Source organism: Mytilus californianus, unplaced genomic scaffold, assembly GCF_021869535.1.
Source record: "Mytilus californianus isolate M0D057914Y unplaced genomic scaffold, xbMytCali1.0.p SCAF_2, whole genome shotgun sequence".
In the NCBI taxonomy this organism is placed as follows: Eukaryota; Metazoa; Mollusca; class Bivalvia; order Mytilida; family Mytilidae; genus Mytilus; species Mytilus californianus.
The window spans coordinates 117,036,448-117,063,243 of NW_026262668.1; the positions used below are offsets into that span (position 1 = coordinate 117,036,448).

The window sequence follows — 26,796 nt, forward strand, 5'->3', positions numbered from 1 at the left end:
TAGGAGTTCGGTATTTTTGTTATTTTACTTATTGGACTAATTGTCTTTACATTATGCGCTATGCCCTTTTTTTGATTTTTGTTATTATTTTTCTTGGAAAATATAGCTGATAAACAGAAAAGATTACAGCAATAGGGTCAGCAAGACAAAAATCTACTATAAGGCAAATGATCGTAATCGTCATTCGACTCTTTATGGAAGTAATTGTCCTTCATGATATTTTGGTAATTATCTTGAAAAGTATAATGGATAAATAGAATCTTCAATGGCAAAAATGATCAGGAAGACATAACTAACAAGATACCATGTGATTGAAATTGTCAACTTACTTCTGATAGACGTAAATACCCTTTAATAACTTTACTATTTTTTTCCGTGACAGGAACTTTCTGATTAGAAAGAAAAGCCAAGAACATCAATTTACACGACGGATATACAACATATACTTATATTTGTTTACAATATAAATACAGATTATTCAAACTATACAATAATTTTAAATTTTTACTTGATAAAAAAATTCTTTACAAAACTGTCTGAACTTCGGATTAAAAATGCTATAAATGATAGCGTTTGGTGCGTTATTGATGCAGTAACTCTTGGCTGCTACCTCTATCATTTGATGTAACAGAAGAATCCCGAATTCCTCTTTCAGTTGGTTTGTTTTAAGTAAGAGTTGTAACGTTAAGTAAGGTACGTAGCTCAAGATAAACGTAACGGTTACTGTTACACATATAAGAGTTGTTTTCACCATCCGAGTGTTCTTCTGATTTCTTGATATCATCTTTATATTGATGGTCTGCGTCTGATTAATAGAGGTATTGAAATTCTCAAAAAAAAAACTGAAACGAGAGTAACATTTAGTGGTATTCTCACATTGTCCATTGTTACCATTATTCAACTGTAAATTTATACGATATTCAACTTTCCGACTGTATAATGCCGACAAAGGGTATGAGCTCAAACTTGAAATAGACGGATTACGATTAAGCCAAAATTTCTTGTCTTGCATATTTCATCTTCAAAATTTCCCACTCTTTTTTCCACCTTAGTTTTGAATAAAATATTCGCCCATAAAGTGTTACTATTAAACTGAAAATACAATAAAAACAAGAAGAAGGTTGCAGAAAAACAAGGTAGGATATATTGTGGTTTTAAGGTTGTCGTCTACCATACAGGATTTAACATGAATGTCAGGAAAAGTGGTCTTCGCAGAATGTTCACCAAACACAAATACTGCAGGCCATCCAAATATCAGTCCTAGACAAACAATAATACCGAGATGAGTAGTTGATTTTGACATGTAGCTTACTTGTAATGGTCTGCAAACTTTGTAAAATCTGTCGATAGTGACGAATACAAACATGAATCCTTCTGCAATATACACAGCCATGCCAACTCCTCGAAAAAATTTACAGGCTACTGCATTAAAATAACATCAACTATGGAAGAGTAACGTAAATATCTCAAAAGGAATGCTTAAAACCCAACATGTTAGATCTATTACTCCTAGAGAACAAATGAAAAAGTTGATGACTTCTTAAACTTAATTTCGTAAGCATATACAACAAGTGTATTACCTATGATACCGACCAGCATTAGAAATCCAGAAAAAATCATAGCTGGAAGACGCCTTTGAAGATGAGTTTCGTTGTAAATCCAAAGAATGATATCTTTGTTTGAAAATGTTGTGTTCAAGGCGTTCATATCATCATTGTTCGTGTAACTTATTTTTGCTCATGTTGTTCATGGCTGAAAAAAATTGAAAAAAAGGTTATTAGATAACTTAAGTGTAATATTGGTGGATTTCTTCCATGGTATATTTGAAATCCTTTCGAAAGTTTTACGGACGTCTTCATAAGTTGGTTATGGACTATTTGCGTGACAAATGACCACTGAATCCGATATGTTTAAAAAAAAATGAAAACAACACGTTATAAGTTTCATACTTCCGAAGCGCTTTTCTGGATTTACCATATCAGCAACGCTCAAATCCGAATATTTGAAAGCCAAGGATGTAGAAGAACCAAAAACAGTTGAAAAGTTATATAACCAAAAAGGACCTAAAAAATTGCCAAATCCATCTACGGTCAACTTTGCCTGAGGGAGTTGAAACCCTTGTTTTTAACAATTTTAATAAATTTTGAAATGGACAATTTTAGAAAGGTTTTTTATAAATCATGTCAGTACCGAAGTACTGACTACTGGGCTGGTGATTCCCTCGGGGACTGATAGCAGATGTATCGACCCAGTGTTGTGGCAAATGAAAACAACACGTTATAAATTTCATGCGTCCGAAGCGCTTTTCTGAATTTACCTTCATCAGGAACACTCAAAGCCAAATATTTGAAAGCCAAGGTGTATAAGAATCTAACAAATTGCCAAATCCATCTAAGGTCACCTTTAACTGAGGGAGTTGAAACCCTAGTTTCAATTATCGTAACCACAATACCGTACTCTTATCCTCGATTGTTATAGCACCGAATGACTTAATATCGAATTTGTACTTACCAGGAGAAACTTGTGAAGCAGGATCTTCTTACCTTTCCGTGATTGCCATGATATTATCAGTTTCTCTTCGACTTGTTAGTTTTGAAGGTCTCCCTTTGTATCTTTTACCTCTTTTTTTATATTTATATCTGTGATAGTCTAAAATATACTAACATCTTATTTTTTATTTCCTCGCCAAGAGACTATGACTTATGTTTAGGTATTATATATAAAACGAAGTAAATCAACTAAATAAGATTTATCTTTACTCACACAAAAATAATAGTGACCTTAAATTAGATATCCGATATTTAACCAATTCTACACATACTACCTTACCTCATGAAAAACATCACCGTTTTAACTTGAACAGATTATTTGAAAGCATCATTTACAAAACAAGGATATTGGCTGATAAACTAATTCTTAAAGAAAAATTTTCAAATGTCGTCATTGCGTCTTATTACTCCAGATAACTGCTGAGAATAATAGAGCAGAGTGGCTCATTGAACATTCATAACAGATAGTATGAATGAACGCACAGGAGATTTGTTCTTCGTTTTACCTTTTATTCCAACAGTTTTATCTAAAGATTAATACTTCATTTACATTTTCTGCATTCGATAAAAGGTCTGGTTAAAATTTCATTTTTTTTCTGACGTCTGATGGCATCATTAGGAACTTGTTTGAGCCCTGTGACTATTGGGAACTTGATTTTGCTTCGGGACTATTAGAGACCGTGGGACATCATAGAATAGTGTATATATAGAAAACATGAAAATAGTTAAATAGGCAAATCATACATCATTCGTTCCCTTATACACTATCCACTTGTGACCAAAGGACAAATTAGGTTAGGTTAAAATGCGGCCTTCGACAACATGGACAACGAGCATAACTCATGTCCGTACGTTTTGTTTCAAAGAAAAACAAGTCAATCGATAAAGGAGAATCAATAAATTTCTTGAAAAACAGGACTAACTCGGGCTGATTCGGTCTTTTCTTGTGTTTATCTCTGCATTAATGAATTGCTCTCTGTATTCTGTCATATTTTTTATATATGTATATACCTTGTTATTTTGCTAAAGCAATGTTGTTGCTCATGCAATAAAGATTCGTTCATTTATTCATTTAATTCAACATAATAAATGGATAAGACAATGTATAATAAATTTACGAGATAGCGCATGTGACTTTTCTTTAGTTTTGTAATTGTTTCCAACCGTCGATTATTGAATGATAAGATTTAGTCTAGACTCGATAATTTGTCTTTCAAATTAGAACCAGAAGTATAAAACATCATAAATTCACTGTTATGTACAACGTTAATCCTAAGTAGCTTTGCAAGTATTCCTATGAAAGTATCTTCCATTCTGATAATTTTTGTACACGGTATGGCATAAGTAAGATTTTTGACTACTTTCATATTCGTGAGTATTGTTCCTCCAGTTATATATGGCGGCCAAAATCGAAAGGATATTCTTCTAAGGTCGTAAAGTATTTCGAAGATTTTGATCGAAACGGTTGTCTAAATCTTAGTCTGTAGCCAATGATTTTACTTTCTGTAGTACCAAGACTATCAACAGCAAATTGATGTAAACGTCTGGTATTAACTAAACGATCATCATCTAGAAAATGCACGTATTTTGTATTTATATTACGTTTCACTAAACAATCGATCGGAATAATCGTTTTATATACTAGACTATCGTATGTGTCAACGAAACAAAACTGGAGAATATCGCCATAATCTTCATTTTCAACGTTTCGAACAGCGGTATACTACTGTTGCCTTTATTTACAATAAAAAACCACATCAAAACTATCACATACTTCACTGCTATAAAACTTTATGGATGGATCTTTCGTAATGTAATAATGTTTAGTTACATTGTTCCATGGCTTTTTTGCAGTCCTACTAGTTGTCTCGATTTCTTGAACAACATCTATTAAGTTGTTTAATCGGAATGTAAACTGGATAAAGTAAAACTTTTCTCCGGTCCAACATCTTCTCAACATCAAAATTACAAGAAGTATGCAAAATATATGCAGCCATTTTTTAATCTGAAAAAAAAAAGAATTCTATGACATTATATGGCATTTCATGATAATTTTACTTTTTTCGTATTTTTTTGCTTTCATAAACAAATCTATTATTAATCAATCTACTAGTATAATTCAATATTATCTTAAATTTTTAGTTAGTGTGCCAAATTTTATATGAGCTTTTGCTCTCAGAAGGGGTTGTCGTGAATTATAAAAAAAACTCTTCAGGTTAAATAGCACCAAGCTGAACACAATCATCCTTGGTGTGTTAATATAATAATAAGATGTGGCACAATAGACAATGAGACAACTCTCCACCAGACCCCAAAAGAAATACGACCTTCAACAATGAGCACAATCCATACCACACAGCAAGCTATGGTATAAAGACCCCGAAATGACAAATGTAAACAATCAAACGAGAAAACTAACGGCCTGAAGTCTATAATGTTAACTCCGATGGTCAACTTAAATTGTCATTGTTTTTATAAAAAGATCATAATAGTGTAATAAATAATTTTTAAAAATCGATACAAAATCCTGTTATATTAGATATATGCCGTTTTGGGAGACCTGATATGGAATTTCCTTTCAAAACATCATAACGAAAAATGTAGAAAATTAAACCACAAAAAAAAATATGTGAACGTCTATTTGCTACCAAACAATGATACTTTTATGACGGTCTTTAAGCGTTGGTGTAAATGACAAGAATTGTCATCAAACACGACAACAAATTAACAAAAACATACAATATTCTATAAAAAAAACCCAGGAAAATCGAAAATTGTGTGCAAACTGTATTAATAGAATTAGGATTAAACAAATTGTTTTGTCGAGGTAATTGCTGTACAAACTGGATCTATGCACTCATGAATTGAACAAAACTTTGAACGACTTTCATTCAGCTTGTGATTGCATCGACCCATTTTACACACCAATAACCTCCAAAAAATAATTTGTTTAATTCTTATATTAGTAACGTGTAAATTACATGCAGTTTGCAAGCTTTCTGCGATTTAAAGTAAGGTTGCTTTTGGATGATTCTTTTTGTAGTTTATGTACATTTTAACTTGATTATATATATGTACGTTTCGGCAATACATTTTATCGACAGGTTGTAGGTATTCCTATGGGCATCAATTGCGCCCCTTTAATAGCAGACTTGTTCTTGTACTGTTATGAATCACAGTGTATGACCAAACTCAGTAAAGAACCGTCTACGTTGCATTTAATTGATAAATTCAACAACACTTACCGTTATCTTGATGATATTTTTTCGTTAAATAATTAAGAATTTCTAAATAAGTAGCCGAAATTTACTCAAACGAACTTACTTTGAATAAATCAAATGTAAACGCCAATAACTGTCCTTTCCTAGATTTAGATATTTCAGTGTTACACGGGAAACTCTACACTAAAATTTACGACAAAAGGGACGATTTTTCGTTCCCTATTGTTAATTTTCCTTTTTGGACGGTGATGTTCCTTTGTCACCATCTAACGGTGTTTATATATCACAACTCGTACGCTATGCTCGTGTCTGTTGTTACGTTTTGGATTTCAATGAACGAAATCTATTAATGTATTACTGGTAAAATATCAAGTCAGGGATTTCATTACCACATATTACTTAAAATCTTAACTTAATTCTTCCATAGATATAAAGATTTGGTTTTGAAGTTTGGTTATACCTGTAGAAACTTATTTCAAACGTGATAGCATATCCTTATTTTTACGGAGATGTTGTTTACCGAGCCCGGAAATTTAGATACGATCCGGGTAAACTTATCGATCCTTTAAATAAACTTATTCTAAAAGGTTACCAATTCATCACTGTAGTTAAATCTTTGAATATTATTTTAATTGGTATTAATGTTGACTTTGTTATCAGTAAATTAAAATCAAACTAAAAATTATTTTTATATACATATGCACATTTATGGCTCTACAATCTGTTGATACCTGTATTTTGGCATTGCATAAGGTCATGTTTTTCTCTGGCTGTTAATGACGTCTTTAAACTAAATCCATTGGATGTTGGATGTGTTCTGATTGCTATTTTAGTCTTAGAAGCATGATTATTTTTTATTAGTTGATATTGGCTTTGAACTAGCTGTCAGTAACTGCGAGAACTCTCAGATCTGTACTTGATGTCTTTTTGTTGTGGGGATGTATAAGTACCCTGCCACATCCGGTCTGTGTTTTTGTTAGATGTATTTCTATTTGTATCCATCGGATGAGTTCAGCCTTTTTCAACTGATTTTTATAGTTTGTTCTTATGTTGTACTGTTACACCACTTTCCCGGGCTAGGGGAGGGTTGGGCTCCCGCTAACATGTTTAACCCCGCCACATTCTGTATGTGCCTGTCCCAAGTCAGGAGCCTGTAATTCAGTGGTTGTCGTTTGTTTCTGTGTATCATATTTGTTTTTCGTTCATTTTTTTGTACATAAATTAGGCCGTTAGTTTTCTCGTTTGAATTGTTTTACATTTGTCATTTCGGGGCCTTTTATAGCTGACTATGCGGTATGGGTTTTGCTCATTGTTTGTAGGCCGTATGGTAACCTATAGGTGTTAATTTCTGTGCCATTTGTCTCTTGCGGACAGTTGTCTCATTGGCAATCATACCACATCTTCTTATTTTTATAAATTCCCTGAGAAGAAAAAATATGTTTACTAAATTTGCAATTTGCATATATTTATCAAAACTGTTAACTTTTAACATGTTAATTTTTTTTCCCGTTTCCGTCATGTATTTACTTTGTGCAAAGCATATTTACATTGTTGATAGGCCACTTACATGTAAGGTAATGTTTTTCTTCTAAAAAGCCTCATTATCTAAGCATAGAACTCGTTCAATTTCGCATCGTACTGAAAAACAAAAATGATAATTGATAAACATACAAATCAAATAACAAATATGGGAGACATAATTTTTAAGATTTAGGGAAAACAACACACAAGTTACAAATATACATTATACGCTTAAATAGACATCGTACCCTATAATACACTGACAGACGGGTATAATCAATACGTACATCAAATCGAGTTGTCTATTTACGGACAGATAATTGTTTGAAATGGAAAACGTTTGTACTTTAAAACGTGAAATATCAAGAATTATCCATTTAGAAATGTAAAAACGTTTTTGTATGTTAGATTTTGTAGACGAACCATAAAGTTAATAATTTACAACGCTCATCTATAACTTATCAAAAGTTAAATCAACAGCTGAAATATAAATGCCTTTCACTGAATATTTTTAATTTGTATGTTTATATTTTTTTCGCATTTATTCCATTCAGTGGCTAAACTTATGAACGAGAACAATAGAAAATTACCTCTTCTTATGATAGAGTCGAGAAAATCAAAAGTAAAACAATATTGGTGACGATACTGATCAAAAGTTATTTAAAAAAAAAAACAATCGTACATTTTAAAGAAATTATTTGTTAAACTGTGAGAAATATATATGCAAAGACACGATGTGTTATGTTCATTATCTAATTGTATTAGAAGCTTGTGAAACTGAAATTTTAAAAAGATAAAAAAAATAGAAAAAAAATCATATACATACAAAATCTAAAGATCTTTCAGGTCAAACATTTTCGGGGTGTTCCACACAGTCCTTAGCATGTTACAATTACCAAAAATATACCTATTTTTTTTTTTACATTTTATGTTTTCGAGTACACCGGTCTGCTCTTTTTACGTGAACTTTTGAACTTTCAATATATAAATGTTGTCTTTTCGTGAATATTACAATTTAGAAGTCATGTTTGTGCCGGTTAAAAGAATACAGATTACTAATTCTATAAAGAAGGTTATCGGTTAAAAGATTTTTACTATTTTTTATATAATTTTAAGAAAAGTCCGTCTCGATTTTTGTACATGTATTTGCTGTCTTTCTCGATCTATTCACATTCAATGTTTACATCGGATAAGGTTTGTTTGAATCTGCTTAGTAACTTGATTTCAAAAGTTTTAATCTTTTCTGCATATCAACCGATTCCATAGGAATTGGATAATGTGGCGTGTTCCAGAGAGGTATACAGCCAGTAGAAAAATATATTGAAGTTGGTACTCCAGGAATTTATTCGCATAGCAACATTTTAAGGTTCATGTGGACCCTTTGGCTAAAATGGCTACATTTTCTCTCTTAGAAAATTAAAAACTTAACTGGATTTTGCAGTGCACTTTTTTTTATTCCTCCAGAAGATGCCAAAATAAACAATGTTGGGAAAGAGGTTTTAGAACTTTACCACATGTAATAATAGAAGTGAACTGTATTGATTCACATAGACAATAGAAGGACAATAGATACCTGACAATAATTAGTGATTTAAACTGTACCTGAGTGGACCATATCAAGTGAAACTCAACTGTTTGTTAATTTTATCATCTTCTGCATGGACGAAAAAAAGTGCACACCAAAATCCAGTTAAGTTTTACATCTTCTAAAACATAAAATGAATTTGAATTTTATTTATCTAGGGCATGCTATGCTTTAAAACTTTTCCAGATGCACATGTTAGTCTGTGCTCAGAGTAAATTTCGAGGTGAAAACGAAGCCATTTTAGCCGAAGGGTCCACATGAACCTTAAACCAATTTATCACAATTCTCCTATATCCTGCTGTACTTGTCACTTGCTATTTTAGGAGGGAAATGATAAAATAATATGAACATTTTGTTTTTATATCAATTTAATTTCATTGTTACTTTTTACCAGAACGTTTTCTTGTGAATTGATAATATGACAACATAACATCACGGGAACAGAGTACAAATAAATGCAAAAACACCAAAGACAGAGAAATACATAAATAAATAATAGTACATTTCGACATGTTAACCACAGAATAACAACACGAATAACTAAAATAATTTAGGACAGTACACAAAAACAGCTTAATAAAATTACGAAGTGTGTGTCTGTAACACGAATGGATCAACGCCACAAAAAGTAACGTCACAGGTAAATTTCTAAAAAATTCGATATAAATCAAGATTAGATTTCTGATTATATTATTTGATGTATTTGATAACAATTACAAGAATATTAATATAGAATTGTGTAAGTAATAGAGTAACTAACTATGTCGGCCTTTTGCCAAATAAAACTGTGTAAAACAAATAAATCCTGTGCACATAGTTGCTTTAAACTAAAATCATACAAATGAACTGGCTGATTAATTATCTTTACTTTTACATACGAATAGAAAATAAAAAATAGAATCACAACTACAAACGATAAGACACAAAACAATATCCGATCAGAATTACAAATAAAACTTCGTAACTAAATACATAAACGCTGGATAAACAAATACCGAGACACGTCTTATAGCAATGTGAATTAACACTCAGTAAAATAGTCATATTCGGGAATAGGTCATGTTCGGTACTTAAAAGACCAGACGACGTAAATGGTAAACCATAATCTAAGACGTGGAAAACATGCCCTTAGTTAGTTTAGACACAGACACATCGTATGAATCAACCAATTCGTGATGGTGTCCATAAAATTTACGGAGTATCATTTTTAATCTTTCCTCCTCATAACTTTGTTGGAGCAGTTTCTGCGTAAGGAGCACACTCCTGTATATGAAGTCCGTATAGTGTGAACATGCACGAGCATAACGTATCAACTGAAATATGTAAACATCATACGAGGGGGCAGAGGGTATGTTACTGCTGAGAAATGGGAAATTGATAATTGGTAAAATTTTGTCACGATATTTCCCACTTGGATCTAGTGAACGAAGACAATGGAAAATTTACTCTTCTTATGAAAAAGTCGAGAAAATCAATGATAAAACAATGCCGGTGACGATACCGATCAAAAGTTATTTCTAAACAACAATTGTACATTTTAGAGACATTATTTGTCAAACTGTCTTATTAGAAATATACATGCAAATACATGATGTTTTATTTCAGTATTTATCGAGATAATTGCATTAGAAGATGGTGAAACTGAAATCTAAAAAATGTTAATCTTTGCTGCATATCGATAAAGAAAGTAGAAAAAATCATGTACATACAAAATCTAAAGATCTTTTGAGTCACCCATTTTCAGGGTGCTCCACACAGTCCTTATTGTGTACACCGGTCTACTCTTGTAACGTGAACATTCAATATAGAAATATTATCTTTTCGTGAATGTAACAATTTTAAAGTCTGTCTGTGCAGGCTAAAAAATTAAACATAAATGTTTTATAAAGTAGGTATATTTTTACTTTTGTATACAATTTTAAGAAAAGGTCGTCTCGATTTTTTGTACGTGTATTTGCGGTCTTCTCGATCTATTCACATTCAATGTTTACATCGGAATGAGGTCTGTTCGAATTTGCTTAGTAACTTAATTTCAAAAGTGTTAATCTTTACTACATATCAATCTATTCCTTTGGATTTTTCCCCTGAACTTCTCTGATCTAGCTGCATATAAATATGGATAATTAGCATGTTCTAGAGAGGTATACAGTTAATAGAAAAATATATTGAAGTTGGTACTCCAGGAATGTATTCGCATAGCAACATTTTAAACCAATTTTACATCAAGCTCCTATAGCCAACAGTACTCGTCGTTTGCTATTTATGGAGGGAAATGCTAACATTAGATAAAAGTTTTATTTTTTTTTCAACTTATTTTTATTTTACTATTTACAAGAGCGTTTTTCCGTGAATTTATAGTTGATAGCAGCCTTGCTAAAACGGGACAAACATTGAAAAGATCTAGTTTAAAGTGTTTACAGGAGAGGTAATATTTTGTCACTAGATATCACACTGGAATTACAAATTTAAATTATACAATGAAATACACTACGTTTGTTTCTATACTGAATTTATGTTTCGGATGCTTCTTACATTGTATATAAAACTTATATAATTTAAAGCTTTAAGCTAAAGCGAGCGAACTAATTATAAACGTCAAAGAGAACATGGGACATTCTGTATATTTTAACAATTAAAATATCTGTTTCAAAAACATGAAATTTTTAAAAGAACTTTTTTCTTCCGTATGCTTTGGTTCATTGTTCATCACATTTTCTAATTAATATTTTGTATACGCAAACATTCTTATAATCAATACAATCTCACCATGTATTCAATATAACATGAACCGCCTCGGTGGTCTCTTGGTAGCCTGTTTGCCTCGAGTGCGGGAGGTTGTGGGTTCGAACCCTGCCGGGTTAAACCAAAGACTTTAAAATTGGTATTTGCTGCTTCTCCGCTAAGCATGCGGCATTAAGGAGTGAGAACAAAGACCGGTCGGCTCGGAGTCAGAATAATGTGTCCGGGTAAGGTGACGTGTCTTACTGCGGACTGTTACCTTGTGAACTAGCACTTTTAAAATCCGACTCAGCGTGTCGGTCTAGTACAAAGCAGGGTTAGTATTCATATTACATTAACATATTCTCGTCCTGAATATGCATATCAGTTTGCCACTGGACGTTAATCAGCCATCCATTATCATCATCAATATAACATGTATGTGTAACATAGGAACAACCAATAATAATAATAATTATAAAGTTATACACATTCCATACAATAAGTCATATAGTCTTACGGTTTTTAAAGTTGTATTTGAATATAACATTAAACCTTTTTTCGAGTAGTTTATTTTATTTTAATATAAAGCTTTTTAGCCAGCTTTTATACGATATGGTTTTTCATTTATTTTAATATCTGACTTTTTAATCTGAAGAGATAAACCTTTTTTAACAGATTTTTATAGTCTGTTCTTATGTTGGACTGTTACATCACTGTCACATGTTTGGAAGAGGGTTTGGCACAAGCAAACATGTTTAGCCATGGGCTGTTTTCTGATCTTTGGTCGGGTTGTTGTCTCTTTGACAAATTTCCCATTTCCATTTTCTATTCTAAGTTTCTAAGTTTAACCTCACCACATTCTGTATGTGCCTGTCCCAAATCAGGAATCTGTAATTCAGTGATTGTCGTTTGTTGCTGTATATCATATCTGTTTTTGTTTATTATTGTGTACATCAATCTGATTATCAGGCTGTTAGTTTTCTCGTTCGAATAAAGATTATTTTTTTTTTTATTTATTTATATTATACCTACTGCGCGTTCTCTATCCCTATCATGTAAGCGTCGCTTTGCAATACTTGTGACTTTCAAAGGTTTCGAAATGGCATAACGTTCATACCGATGACTAAAGCCAAGTTTCAGTAAATGTTACAGGTTTTTATAAGTTTTTGTTTATAGCTTCGTCTTGTTTAATTTAAGTTAAATATAAAAACATAATGTATATATTTCTGTTATGATCTGATATATAATTTGAGGATTTCTTTTTTAAAAAATATAACGTTGCTGGGCTTCCAAAATGTCGTTTATGACTATTTTGCTCAAACTACTTTTTCACACAAACCGGCTTGGCGGGATGAAGTTTGATATTCCAAAATATCATACATTTAGACTAATCAAAACATTTGAAATAAAGTTACAAAATTGCCAATCTCAATTGTTTGTAAAGTTTGCATCCAAAATGTTGTATGTAAACTTGAAAATTGTTGTATAATGGCGTTGGGAATCAAAGAACTTGTACAGTTCTTCTTTTCTGTGAACATAAGGTTAGTTTTTGTGTTATCCAGAAATGTCATAGTTTTTATTTAACATCCATTTACAAAAATGGTCAAGTTCACTTACAACATTTTGGATGGAAACGTTTCAACCAAATTTTCAAAGCGTGTTTGTGAGGTTTTGCTTTTATACTTTGTTTACAATATGAATACAGTTTATTCAAACTATACAATGATTTAAAATTTTACTTGATATAACATTTCTTTACAAGACTGTGTTAATTTTGGATTAAAAATGCTATAATTGATAGCGTTTGATGCGTTATTGATGCAGTAACTCTTGGCTGCTACCTCTATCATTTGATATAACAGTAGACTCTCACTTTCCTCTTTAATTTTGAATCTGATAGATGTAAATATCTTTTAATAACTTTACTATTCCTTTCCAAAACAGAAACTTTCTGATTAAAAAGAACAGCTAAGAAAATAAATTTACACGACGGATATACAACATATACTTATATTTGTTTACAATATGAATACAGTTTATTCAAACTATACAATAATTTAAAATTTTACTTGATAAAACATTTCTTTACAAGACTGTCTGAACTTCGGATTAAAAATGCTATAAATGATAGCGTTTGATGCGTTATTGATGCAGTAACTCTTGGCTGCTACCTCTATCATTTGATGTAGCATAAGAATCTCGCTTTCCTCTGTAAGTTGGTTTGTTTTAAGTAAGATTTGTAACGTTAGGTAAGGTACGTAGCTCAAGATAAACGTAACGGTTACTGTTACACATATAAGAGTTGTTTTCACCATACGAATGTTCTTCCGATTTCTTGAAATCATCTTCATATTGATGGTCTGACTAATAGAAGTATTAAACTTTCCAAGAAAACTGGGTTATTGTTCTTACTGAAATAGTCTGAAACTTTTAAGGAGTAGCCTGTATTTTATTCACAGACAACCAATTAATTCTTATTGGAAAGTAGAAATAACCTTTTCTGAAGACTTTCCTGTTAAAATTTCATCATCTGCATTATGTAAAAACAAAAATACATCATTAATAAAAATATTAGATAATACAGGGTCAAGGACGGACCCTTGAAGCACACCTTTAAAAATATCTATCAAATTACTTATGTTTTGACCAATTTTAACGCATTGTTTTCTTTTTGACAAGTAACTATTTAAACATAATCATTGATAATTATTTATCCTATAGAAATACATGTAGTTCTTCTATTATTTGCTACTGGATGGTGTTTCATTTCAAAAAGAAGACTTTATATTCCGTTGTGTAATGAAATCACCAATCAATCAAAGTATTCAACGGTTCTCCAAGACAGCGGAGGATTAATGCAACAGAACAGAAATGGCTATATATAATTTCGTTTATTTCCCCATATCATTTCCTCTCCTTTTGAAAAACCGACATGGTTAGAAAATACAACTAATTACACCATTACTAACACAATGCTATATTAATATTCTTGTAATGGTTAGAAAATACATAAAATAACACCATTACAAACTTATTCCCAATTTTATATTCTATTTTTAGAAATTTACCGGTGACGTCACTTTGTGTGGCGTTGATACATTCGTGTGACGTACAGTTCATAATTCTATTGTGGTGTAAATGAGAGGTGTCCATTGTTATTCTGTGGTTTACATGTTGTAATGTACTATTATATTTATTTATGTATGTCTCTGTCCGGAGTGTTCTTGCGTTTAGTTGTAATGTATTCCTGTCACGTAATGTTGTCATTTAAGCGGTATTTTTAACATTGCCATATAAGCGGGAGGTTTGGCTAGCCATAAAACCTGGTTCAACCCACCAGTTTTTTCTTAAAATGTCCTGTACCAAGTCAGAAATATGGCAGTTGTTATCAAATAGTCCGTTTCTATGTATGTTGGCGTTTGTTTTTGTAGCAGTTCAGTGTTAATGTTGTTCCGTTGTTTTCCTCTTATAGTTAATGTGTTTCCCTCGGTTTTGGTTTGTAACCCAGATTTGATTCAGTTAAATCGATTTATGACTATTGAACAGCGGTATACTACTGTTGCCTTTATTTGAAACGTCAGAGAAAAGAGTAATTAGGTCAATCTACTTTTCCGTGGAAAGAACTTTTGATTTTGTTCTGATTTTTTTTTTTTTTCTTCCGCCTTATGTTTTTCTTGCACTGTATTGTTGTTTCAAAAGATGTCGCTTAGATATTTTGTATGTTATTGTATAGTGTAAACGCTTTTGAAACTAACCCTGCGTGGCTGAACACTTTTCTTTGTAAGAATTATCTCCCCAAACACTGTTTTTCTTATTTTGACCACTCATGATGTTACATTTAATTTTGACCGAAGCGTTCCCGAGACTCCATATTTCCTCTTCTGTTTTTAAAATAAGTGAAATATTATTGTAACTGGTAAACCATAGGTGAAAAAGAACTACGGTCTTTTGATTTGAGGTCCTGGGTCTATCTAAAAGAAAATGAGGTCAAGGTCAAAGGTCAAGGTCATGTTTCAATTTTTTGCTTTTGCTTGTGCATGCTACTCCTAAGAAACTGCAATATATATCGACAAAAGATTTTCATTTTATGTTAGTTGTGATCTGTCGTAAAAGGAAATTTTTATTAAGCAGTGCGTTAACATTTACTAGAAGTTTTCTCCCTTGGAATGTTAAAAATAAGATGTATGGTAATTTAACTTATTAACAATACATAGTAGAGACCTAAGGTCTTTTGGTATGAGTTTCTTGCTTAATGACCTTGAAATGAGGTCAAAGTCATAGGTAAATTTGACGTTCTTGATTTTGACCTTTGCTTTAACTTCATATTTATACATGATAAAACCATGGGACTTTTTGCATTATGTTGCAAGCCATATGACATTGAAAAAGCCAACCGGAAGTAGTTATTTTTTGTACTTTTTTAAGTAAAATTTTTATTATTTTTCAGCTATATAATACATAATTGCATTGCACAATAACTTTCATAGTTGAAACATTAACCAGGGCCACATTGCGAAACCAAACTCCTAACTGAATATTGCCACCTTATGTCTACAGCGCTCAATTGATATATATATATATATATAGTGCTAGACTTTTAACTTTCTTGATATGTGTGCCACATTATTCTCTCAATTTTATGCCAGTTTGTGTACCAAAATTTTAATAAGACGCACATCATGCACTATTCTTTGCCCCAAATCCTATCCACGTTTTTTTTTCACTTTAAAACATTTATTGGGGGCGAGATCAATAAACTGTGATTTACACATCAGACCATACTGGTTACCGGATCTTTTGATAGAACGAATCAGGTACTTCATATCTGAGAAATAGGCAATATATGCCCTAAATTTTGAGAATTCATTCATACATTTTTATATTATTCAAAATCATCAGTCAAAATGTGTTCTACAAGGATCACCAGTCCTTCAACTTTCATTTGATACCTAAATTACCAAAACATATTCTACATAGTTTGATATTTAATTTGTTTTAAATATGTACTACTTACCATTTTAACCGGGCACGATTAAGTTGTGTTACGTCTTACATAGCCAATCCGAATAATCTTTGCAAAGAATTCCGCTCAAGACGGTGCCAGCTAGGGGCCGTCTTAAACTTGCAGTGAGGTGAGAGTTGTTTTGCTCCGTGTTGAAGACCTCACTGTGACTTTGAGATGAAGATCAGCAATAAAAGTGCTGTTCCTTTGCTTTTTGTGTTTTTGCTGTGCATGTACGGATTTTGTGTCATAGATAGATACCCCATAGCCTTTGTTTTTCTATTTCACATCTTGGGCACTAGACTTTACTTCTCCAGTGCTGGACATTGCATCTTTAGCTATATACTTTAAATCGTCACTCTGGCTGTATTAGACTAACAGGGCTCGATCATACAAAACTAATGTCAAAACTAGAAACAAGTTAAAATGACAACCGCTATACAGAAGGTTCGTGAAATTTGACGTTCGTATTCGATTGACAATTTTCTAGTTGTAAGTTTTATTTAACAGAATATCTCCACATTGTTCAAGGATATCACAACCGATACCAGACAATTTCAACCTGACATAATTTACAACAAATTCAGCTTAATAAAATCATATTCGTAAAGATATAAGAAAAACTGTTATCAAACGTTTATATATTGATTAAGAAAAACACTAATTCACTGATATTTATGTTAGCTTTATTGATGAACTCACTGTTATTTTGTCAAAAACTCACTGATCTGGCCTCACTTACCTGCGGAAAAAAGTGATTCCAATGTCATTTTAAATTATGTTGGTCCTAGTAATAAATGAGACAAGCTCTCATTTAGTTATCTATGGCATGGCATTCTCCTATTTAACAAAAACTTTAAAAATTGACAATAAATTGACGAAAAGTCGACCTACCCTATGTATATTTTTGATATTTTATACCAGAAAAGCTCAACAAGAAGTGCCAGTAAACTTTTTTCTCGCTGAACCATTTGGTTGAGATTTGATGGTTTACCAGGCGTGTAGAACTTTATTTTTTTGGAATAGGTGTGAGGTCAGGTTCAAATGAAACCGGAAGTGAATACTTTAAAACCGGAAGTACCTACTTATCTACCATATTTTTAGCAAAAGTATATAGAAATCATATATGTTTGGAATAATTTATTATCTGACACCAGAAATAACATTTTAAACCGAGAGTGAATATTTTCCTATCAAAACATATGCATTTTGGGTGGAAAGACCAATTTTTTTAATTGTACAAGAGTTCCAACTTCCAGAGGCACAATGTTTGTAGGTTTTGTATTTTCAAATAGTTGTCCCCATCCGAGACTACTATAACATATGCGTGATAGTAGTCCCAGGTCCAGTGCATCACTAAAGACATATTATCGTCGAAATGTGCTAGGGTGACACTGTAGTGACAGTCAAATTAGTTAACTATAGGGTCCATTTGCCCTTATTACATGTTCGCCCTTTGTTCTTTGGCTTCATTGTTACATTTGTTAATTATTAGATATTATAAATATGTTTGTGTTGCTTGGCTCCTATGATCTCAATTGTGTTTTGACAAATCTGTTATACATGCAAGTTGCTTATTGAATCACTTCATTAATCCATTATCTATGGTTTATGTAATATGATAAATTTCCACCATCACGACAATAAAAATAAGAAGATGTGGTATGATTGCCAATGAGGCAACTCCCCACAAGAGACTAAATGACATAGAAATTTTAAACGAACCGTACGGCCTTCAACAATGAGCAAAACCCATACCGCATGGTTAGCTATAAAAGGCCCCGAAATGAAATGTGTAAAACAATTCATACAAGAAAACTGGCGGCCTGATTTATGTACAAAATATGATATACAGCAACAACTACAACCACTGAATTACAGGCTCTTGACTTGAGGCAGGCACATACAGAAGAATGTGGCGGGATTAAACTAGTTTGAAGGCGCCAACCCTACCTTTAACTGGTACAGTGGTGTAACAGTACAACATAAGATCAAACTATAAAAATCAGTTGAAAAGGGCTAAACTCATCAGATCGATACGAAGCAGAAATACATCTAACAGAAACACAGACCGGAAGTGGCAGGGTATTATACATCCCTACAACAAAAACGACACGAGTTCAAAGCCAATAACAACTAATTAAAAAAAATCATACATCTAAGACTAAAATATCAATCAGTACACATCTAACATCCAATGGATTTTGTGTAAAGATGTCATTAAAAGTCTGAAAAAAACATGACCTTGTGCATTGCCAAAATACAGGTATCGACAGATTGTAGAGCCATAAATGTGCATATGTTTATAAAAATAACATTTAGTATGATTTAAATTTACTGATAACAAAATCAATATTAAAACCAATAAAAACAATATTCATTTTATGACCAATTAATATAATATAATCCAAATTATTTGAAGCACATAAAAATCTTGAATAACAACATAAAAAAATTATGATATGGAAAGAAAATGTATTCCCACAGAAAAAATCCAATTAAAATCATTACAAAAAATACTAATGAATGTGTGAATCTACTAGTGCAAAATGTGAAATTAAATGGAATAGAACATTTAAAACGGAACTAAACTGGCAATCAGTTTGTAAAAAGCTTCACAAGCTGCCTGTATCAAACAATATTTTCCAATTCCGATTGAAATCACTACATTATATGCATTATACTGAATTGAAATTGAACCAAACGCGAAAGTCCGATGGTCTATGTAACTTAGGTGGCAAATGTTTTGAAACCCAAGAGCATATATTCTATTATTGTTATAAAATTCAAAACGTCGTTGAAGAAATAAAAGGATTAATATCTCTGTGCATAGATCTAATGCTTAGCTTTGATGTCCAAAACATGATTATAATTGGATATAATCAAGATCTTGATTTTTTTTTAAATAACTTGTGCCTCGGTATTATAGTTATAGTTATCATTTGAATACGAAAGGCACACTTTGAACTAGTGTATTGTTTACACCTTCATTTACCAACAATCGCCATTATTTATATAAGTTAATTTTATAGTTTATATTTTATACATAATTTTATTACATACTAGATAATTGTATTACTTTTTTTTGTAATAGTATTTCACTCACCACAGATTGGGTGTCTTTATAAGTGCACATACATTTATTTCACAAATAATTCTTCAAAGCACGTGTCCTGTCGATGTCAATACCTAACATATAAATCACTCCTATTATACACCATAAAACAAAATGTAAAATTGAGTATGGAAATGGGGAATGTGTCAAAGAGACAACAACCCGACCATAGAACAGACAACAACAGAAGGTCACCAACAGGTCTTCAATGCAGCGAGAAATTCCCGCACCCGGAGGCGTCCTTGAGCTGGCCCCTAAACAAATATATATACTAGTTGTGTCTTTTTAATGAACACATGAAAGAATTTTGTTCGCATTGTATCGAAATACAATAAGCATTTTAATAAAGTAATGGTTTCTTTAAAAATAAAATTAGCTAGGAGTCTTTGATATTTAAAAAAAATGAAGGAATAGACAACCTGGGACCAAGAGACTTTATAACTCATGTAAGTCCCAGGTGCGTAAAAAGCCATATTTATAGAAGTGATTGCCCTTAAATGAGAATTTTTATACCCTCTTTTGTGTTTTGGGTAAAAACTAAAGAAGATGGACAGAAACTAAACAGACAAACTGATCATCAATAACGAAATGTTTGTCATGAATTCTATTCTTGTCTACAATGTTGGAAAGAGTCATCGTTGATTATACACACAGACGGTTCATTCCTCCTATTCCCACCTTTTATAAAGCTGGTAAAAAAAGTTAAAATTTCATGTGGGAATAGGGGGAAAACTTGTGCAAACAAAGGATTATACTGTATAAACATTGGTTAATCAACATTAATTGACAAGTGCTTTTTGGATAGGTAATAGGTTATTTTTGTATGTGTATGAATTCTGTGTTTTTAATTTAAATAAATATGAAAGAAATGGAAACAAATATAATTAAATAATTTTATTTCTTTTATAACACAAATTCAACAGTAGATTCAAGCAAGCATTATAATATGAAACAAACAATACAAGTTAACAGCATTAAAACAAATCACACATTGTAGCACACACATTAGAAATTCACTGTATATATATATTGTGACTTCCTGGTTGATATATCTATCCATAAGTTCTTCTAATCTGTTGTTCATTTCGACATACCATTTTTTTTGGCCACTCTCTTCACACCGGCTGCATACTGGATCATGATCAGGGCATAGCTTCCTCATGTTTCAGTATAGTTTTATGAGTTTAAAGATGTTTGGATGTGGGTGCTGGACATGTTTCTTCAGCTTGCTTTCCATCCCTCTACATGATGTGTAGTCCTCAGTCCCTGTGTTGTGTAATGGTCCCATCAGTATTTTGTTACATAGTCTGTAAAGGGCGTGTAGTTGATGTTAGTATCAATCTGATCTATGTCGGTTAGGGCTTTAAATCACGCATCTTCGACCTCAGCAGTAGGTACACGCGGAAGGACAGCGGCAGGGTGTACTAGTTGATGAATGTTGTTGTCTTTCTTGTATGGAACCTAAATCCCTGTTCCTTGTGTTTTTCACCAGATGCATTGTGTGTAGCGGAAAAACAGTGGTTTGCGTTGATGTTAGGAAATACATTATATGCTGCAATTCGGATGGCGACTTCATAGTCCAGGAAGATAGTGGTAGGCTGAAGTTGTAGTTGGTGACATACATCTTTGAGTAAAGTCAGGAACCTTGTGTATACTAGTTCGCTCTTGGCTGGAAGTAAACTGTGTACATGTACCAGTGGATACATTGCGTCGTCAACCATTGCTTAAAATGTGTAAAGTTTGAAGAATAGGCTTGGACAGGAGTAAAATGTACCTTCATCATCAATGTTGTCATCTGTTAGCAGTTATTTTTTTAGGTTTACAAATTCAATGATTTTTTAATCTCACTTCTATTTATCTGACTTATTCTTTATTTTTTAGGTCATTCTTTGAAGAAGAAAAAACATATTACAAATAAACAGTGTAGTGATTTTTAAAAAGTGGGAATAGGAGGAAGACACCACATAGACCTAGGTGAGCGACACATGCTCTTTAGATCATCTAGTTAATTTTTCTCGACTTCACGCTAAATGTTTATCTTCAGTCTGTAGGAACATTGATTGAAAACCATAAAAGAATTGATTTATTGTATTCTGTTGACGGAAAAAATCTGAAAAAGTACAAAAATGGACGGATAAAAGTTTCAATACCTAGGATTTATTCAATGGGAAAAATTTAGATATCTATATTTCAGATGAACGGTTAGAGACTGTAGATTGTCAAAACCTCTTGGTTTATACATCGACAATAACCTAAATTGGAATGAACAAATAGATAAATTGTCATGTACAGTATCAAATAGAATCAATTTATTACAAAAGATACGAAAGTATTTACCTCTGCATATACGTAGTATTTATTCTAATGCTTATATTCTGCCATTGTTTGATTATTGTTGCAATATACCTGGTAGTTGTAATGAAAGAGGAATTAATATACTTAATAAGTTATTAAAGAAATCTGTTATAGTAGAAACTGACATAATGACATCATCCACTTTATTGTTTGATAGTTTGAATTGGTTGAATATGGAAAAACGAATTCAATATCAAAAGGCAATAGTTGTATTTAAATCATTAAAGGATATGGTTCCTAACTATTTACGAGAAAACTCTCATTTTACTGATAATCAAAATTTTTAATTTACGTTCAGCGGATGAAACTTCCGAAGCCAAAAACAAATTTTTTGAACAAAACTTTTATATATTCTGGTTGAGATAAGTAATACACTTGCATCTTTTAAAGCGAAATATTACAATTTTTCATGAAGAAGGCAGATTAATATGCTTTTTCATTAATATCTTTATACAATTGTATATTGTGTATATATCATTACATTATTGTATGTACTTTGTATATATCATTATACTATTGTATGTACTTTGTATATATCATTATACTATTGTATGTACTTTATGTATATGTTATTATTATTTTGAGGACTGTCAGGAAGATTAGTTTTAACTAATGAGATTATCCTCTTGAAATAAAGATTATCTATTTATCTATTTATTAATATTATACCTAATGCGCGTTCTCTATCCCTATCATGTAAGCGTTGCTTTGCAATACTTGTGACTTTCAAAGGTTTCGAAATGGCATAATGTTTCTTACCGATGACTAAAGCCAAGTTTCAGTAAATGTTACAGATTTTTTTGTTTATAGCTTCTTCATGTTGAATTTGAGTTAAATATAAAAAAAATAATGTATATATTTCTATTATGATCTGAAATATAATTTGAGGATTTCTTTTAAGAAAAATATAGTTTGTACATGCGTACATATGATGTTTTTCAGCTTAGTACGCCGCTTATTTCGACGTTTTGTGGTATTTTCACCAAGAAAAACACTTTGACTGAATTTTACCAAAATCTATTGCAGAGTAAATTTTCTGTTCCTTGACATTAAGAGCACATTCTATTTTAATATCGTATCGCGTTTGGTGTACCCGACATATAAAAAAGTGACTGTTGTTGGTTAATATAGAACACTGGGGTAAATTAAGTTTTTTTGGTGTATTTCTCGCAAATCAAAACAAATGGAGAAAAATCGTCAAATCAAATCTATCTGCAACTCATGGTCTACGATTCGTTCTATAGGCCCGAAATCGTTAATTGACGTCGTAAAGAAGTTTTCCCTCTTAAATGGATATCCTTGTACATCATTGGCTTTCAAATATTCAGCTTTCAGCGTTCCTGGTGAAGGTAAGTCCAGAAAAGCGCTTTAGGCAGAGAATAGGCGTTGTTTTCATATTTTATTTAATTCTTAAAGATATTCTTATATATGTAACCTTGTTAAGAAAAATAGATATTATATGGAGAAAATCTACAAAAAGCAGAAATGATCAGCAAGAGAATATCTACAAATAACTTTTCTTTGTTGAAATCGTCTTTTGACTCCTGCTATTATTTAGAAATCTATAATAAACTGCACCAGGCAAAATAATTAATAAACCAAGATCTACAAGTAAGACGACGTGACGGAAATCGTCAAGGAACTCCTTATAGGAGTAATTGTCTTTAAATCATGCGTTATACCCATTTTTGGATCTTTGTTGGCATTTTCTTGGAAAATATAACAAATAAAGAGAAAACTTAAACAGCAAAAGGGTGAGAAAGAAAAATATCTACGATGAGGCAAATGATCGAAATCGGCATTCGGCTCTTCAGAGGAGTAATTGTTCTTCATGCTTTTTGGTAATTATCTTGAAAAGTATAATGGATAAATAGAAACTTTAATGGCAAAAATGATCAGCAAGACATAACTAACAAGAAACCATGTGATTGAAATCGTCAACTTACTTCTGATAGATGTAAATGTCCTTTAAAAACTTTACTATTCCTTTCCAAGACATAAACTTTCCGATTAGAAAGAAAAGCTAAGAAAATCAATTTACACGACGGATATACAACATATACTTATATTTGTTTACAATATGAATACAGTTTATTCAAACTATAAAATAATTTAAAATTTTACTTGATAAAACATTTCTTTACAAGACTGTCTGAACTTCGGATTAAAAATGCTATAAATGATAGCGTTTGATGCGTTATTGATGCAGTAACTCTTGGCTGCTACCTCTATCATTTGATGTAGCATAAGAATCTCGCTTTCCTCTGTAAGTTGGTTTGTTTTAAGTAAGATTTGTAACGTTAGGTAAGGTACGTAGCTCAAGATAAACGTAACGGTTACTGTTACACATATAAGAGTTGTTTTCACCATCCGAGTGTTCTTCCGATTTCTTGAAATCATCTTCATATTGATGGTCTGAGTCTGATTAATAGAAGTATTGAACTTCTCTAATAAACTGAAACGAGAGTAAGATTTAGTGGTATTCTCACATTGTCCATTGTTATCATTATTCAACTGTAAATTTATATGATACTCAACTTTCCGACTGTATAATGCCGACAAAGTGTATGAGCTCAAACTTGAATTAGACGGACTACGATTAAACCCAATTTCTGGTCCTGCATATTTCATCTTCAAAATATCCCGCTCTTTTTTCCACCTTAGAATTGAATAAAATATTCGTCCATAAAGTATAACTATTAAACTGAAACATACAATAAAAACAAGAAGAAGATTGCAGAAAAACAAGGTAGGATATATTGTGGTTTTAAGGTTGTCGTCTACCATACAGGATTTACCATGAATGTCAGGAAAAGTGGTCTTCGCAGAATGTTCACCAAACACAAATATTGCCGGCCATCCAAATATCAGTCCTAGACAGACAATAATACCGAGATGAGTAGTTGATTTTGACATGTAGCTTACTTGTAATGGTCTGCAAACCTTGTAATATCTGTCGAAAGCGATGAATACAAGCATGAATCCTTCTGCAATATAAACAGCCATGCCAACTCCCCGAAAAAATTTACAGGCTACTGCATTAAAATTTACATAATGGAAGCGTAACGTAAATATCTCAAAAGGAATGCTTAAAACACAACATGTTAGATCTATTACTCCTAGAGAACAAATGAAAAAGTTAGCTGATGACTTCTTGAATTTCATTCCGTAAGCATATACAACTAGTGTGTTACCTATGATACCGACCAGCATTAGAAATCCAGAAAAAATCATAGCTGGAAGACGCCTTTGAAGATGAGTTTCGTTGTAAATCCAAAGAATTATATCTTTGTTTAAAAATGTTGTGTTTAAGGCGTTCATAATATCATTGTTCATGTAACTTTTATTTTTGCACATGTTGTTCCTGGCTGAAAAAAAATTGAAAAAAGGTTATTAGATAACTCTAGTGTTATATTGTTGGATTTCTTCCATGGTATATTTGAAATCCCTTCGAAAGTTTTACTGACGTCTTCACAAGCTGGTTGACCGTTATGGAATATCTGTGACACAGATGACCACGGATGTGTTTCAATTGTCGTTACAACAATCCCTTCCTCTTTTCCTCGATTGTGACAGTACCGAATGTGAGACTTAACATCGAATTTGTACTTACCAGGAGAAATTAGTGAAGCAGAATCGGCTTACCTTTCCGTGTTTTGCAATGACATTGTCAGTTTCTCTTCGACTTGTTAGTTTTGAAGGTCTCCCTTGGTATCTTTTGCCTCTTTTTATATTCATATTAATTTTTTGGTATTCTAAAATATACTAGCATCTTATTTCCTCGCGAAAGGACTATGACGTCTGATTATGTATTATATATAAAACGAAGTAAATCAAATAAATAGGATTAATTTTTACTCACACACAAATAATAGTGAACTTAAAGAAGTAATTCCGATATTAATTTAATCCAATTCTACAAATACTACCGTTCCTCATGCTAAACATCACAGTTTTAACTTGAACAGATTATTTGAAAGCATCATTTACAGAACAAGGATATTGGCTGATAAACTAATTCTTAATGAAAATATTTGCAAATGTCGTCATTGCGTCCTATTACTCCAGATAATTGCTGAGAATAATAGAGCAGAGTGGCTCATTGAACATTCATAACAGATAATATGAATGAACGGAAAAGCTATTTTAACACAATTACGCACAATTTGGTCTTCCATTAATCTTTTATTCCAACAGTCTTATCTAAAGACGGATACTTAATTTACATTTTGTGCATTCGATAACACGTCTGGTTAAAATTCCGATTTTTTTCTGACGTCTGATGGCATCATTGGGAACATGTTTGAGCCGAGGGACTGTTTGGAATTTGTTTGGGCCGTCGGACTTTTGGGGACCTAGCTGTTTGGACCGTGGGACACCATAGCACGGTGTATATATAGAAAACATGAAAATATTTACATAGGCAAATCATACATCATTCGTTCTCTTTTAAACTATTCACCTGTGACCAAGGACAATTAAATTAAGTTAGGTAAAAAAAAACGGCCTTCGACAACATGAACAACGAGCATAACTCATACCCGTACGTTTTGTGTCAAAGAAATACCAACCAATCGATAAGGTGGATCAAAACATTTCTTGAAAAATAGGACTACCTCGGGCTGATTCGGTCTTTTCTTGTGTTTATGTAGATCTTTTTGAAGCTATTTGAAGGCATTTAATGAATAGAAATAATAAACAGAGATACTATTGGGACATTCCGTGAA

At 32.1% G+C, this 26,796-nt stretch overlaps 1 protein-coding gene across 1 annotated transcript; it reads right to left on the reverse strand.

The window, feature by feature from the left end:
- Positions 1-474: 474 nt before the first annotated feature.
- LOC127727776 (uncharacterized) lies at positions 475-25,282 on the reverse strand. Its single transcript, XM_052234893.1, has 5 exons — positions 25,168-25,282; positions 24,649-24,849; positions 24,399-24,490; positions 611-805; positions 475-483 (listed from the first exon to the last, which is right to left on the reverse strand). The coding sequence occupies exons 1-5, from the start codon at positions 25,280-25,282 to the stop codon at positions 475-477; spliced, it is 612 nt and encodes a 203-aa protein (XP_052090853.1).
- Positions 25,283-26,796: the final 1,514 nt, after the last annotated feature.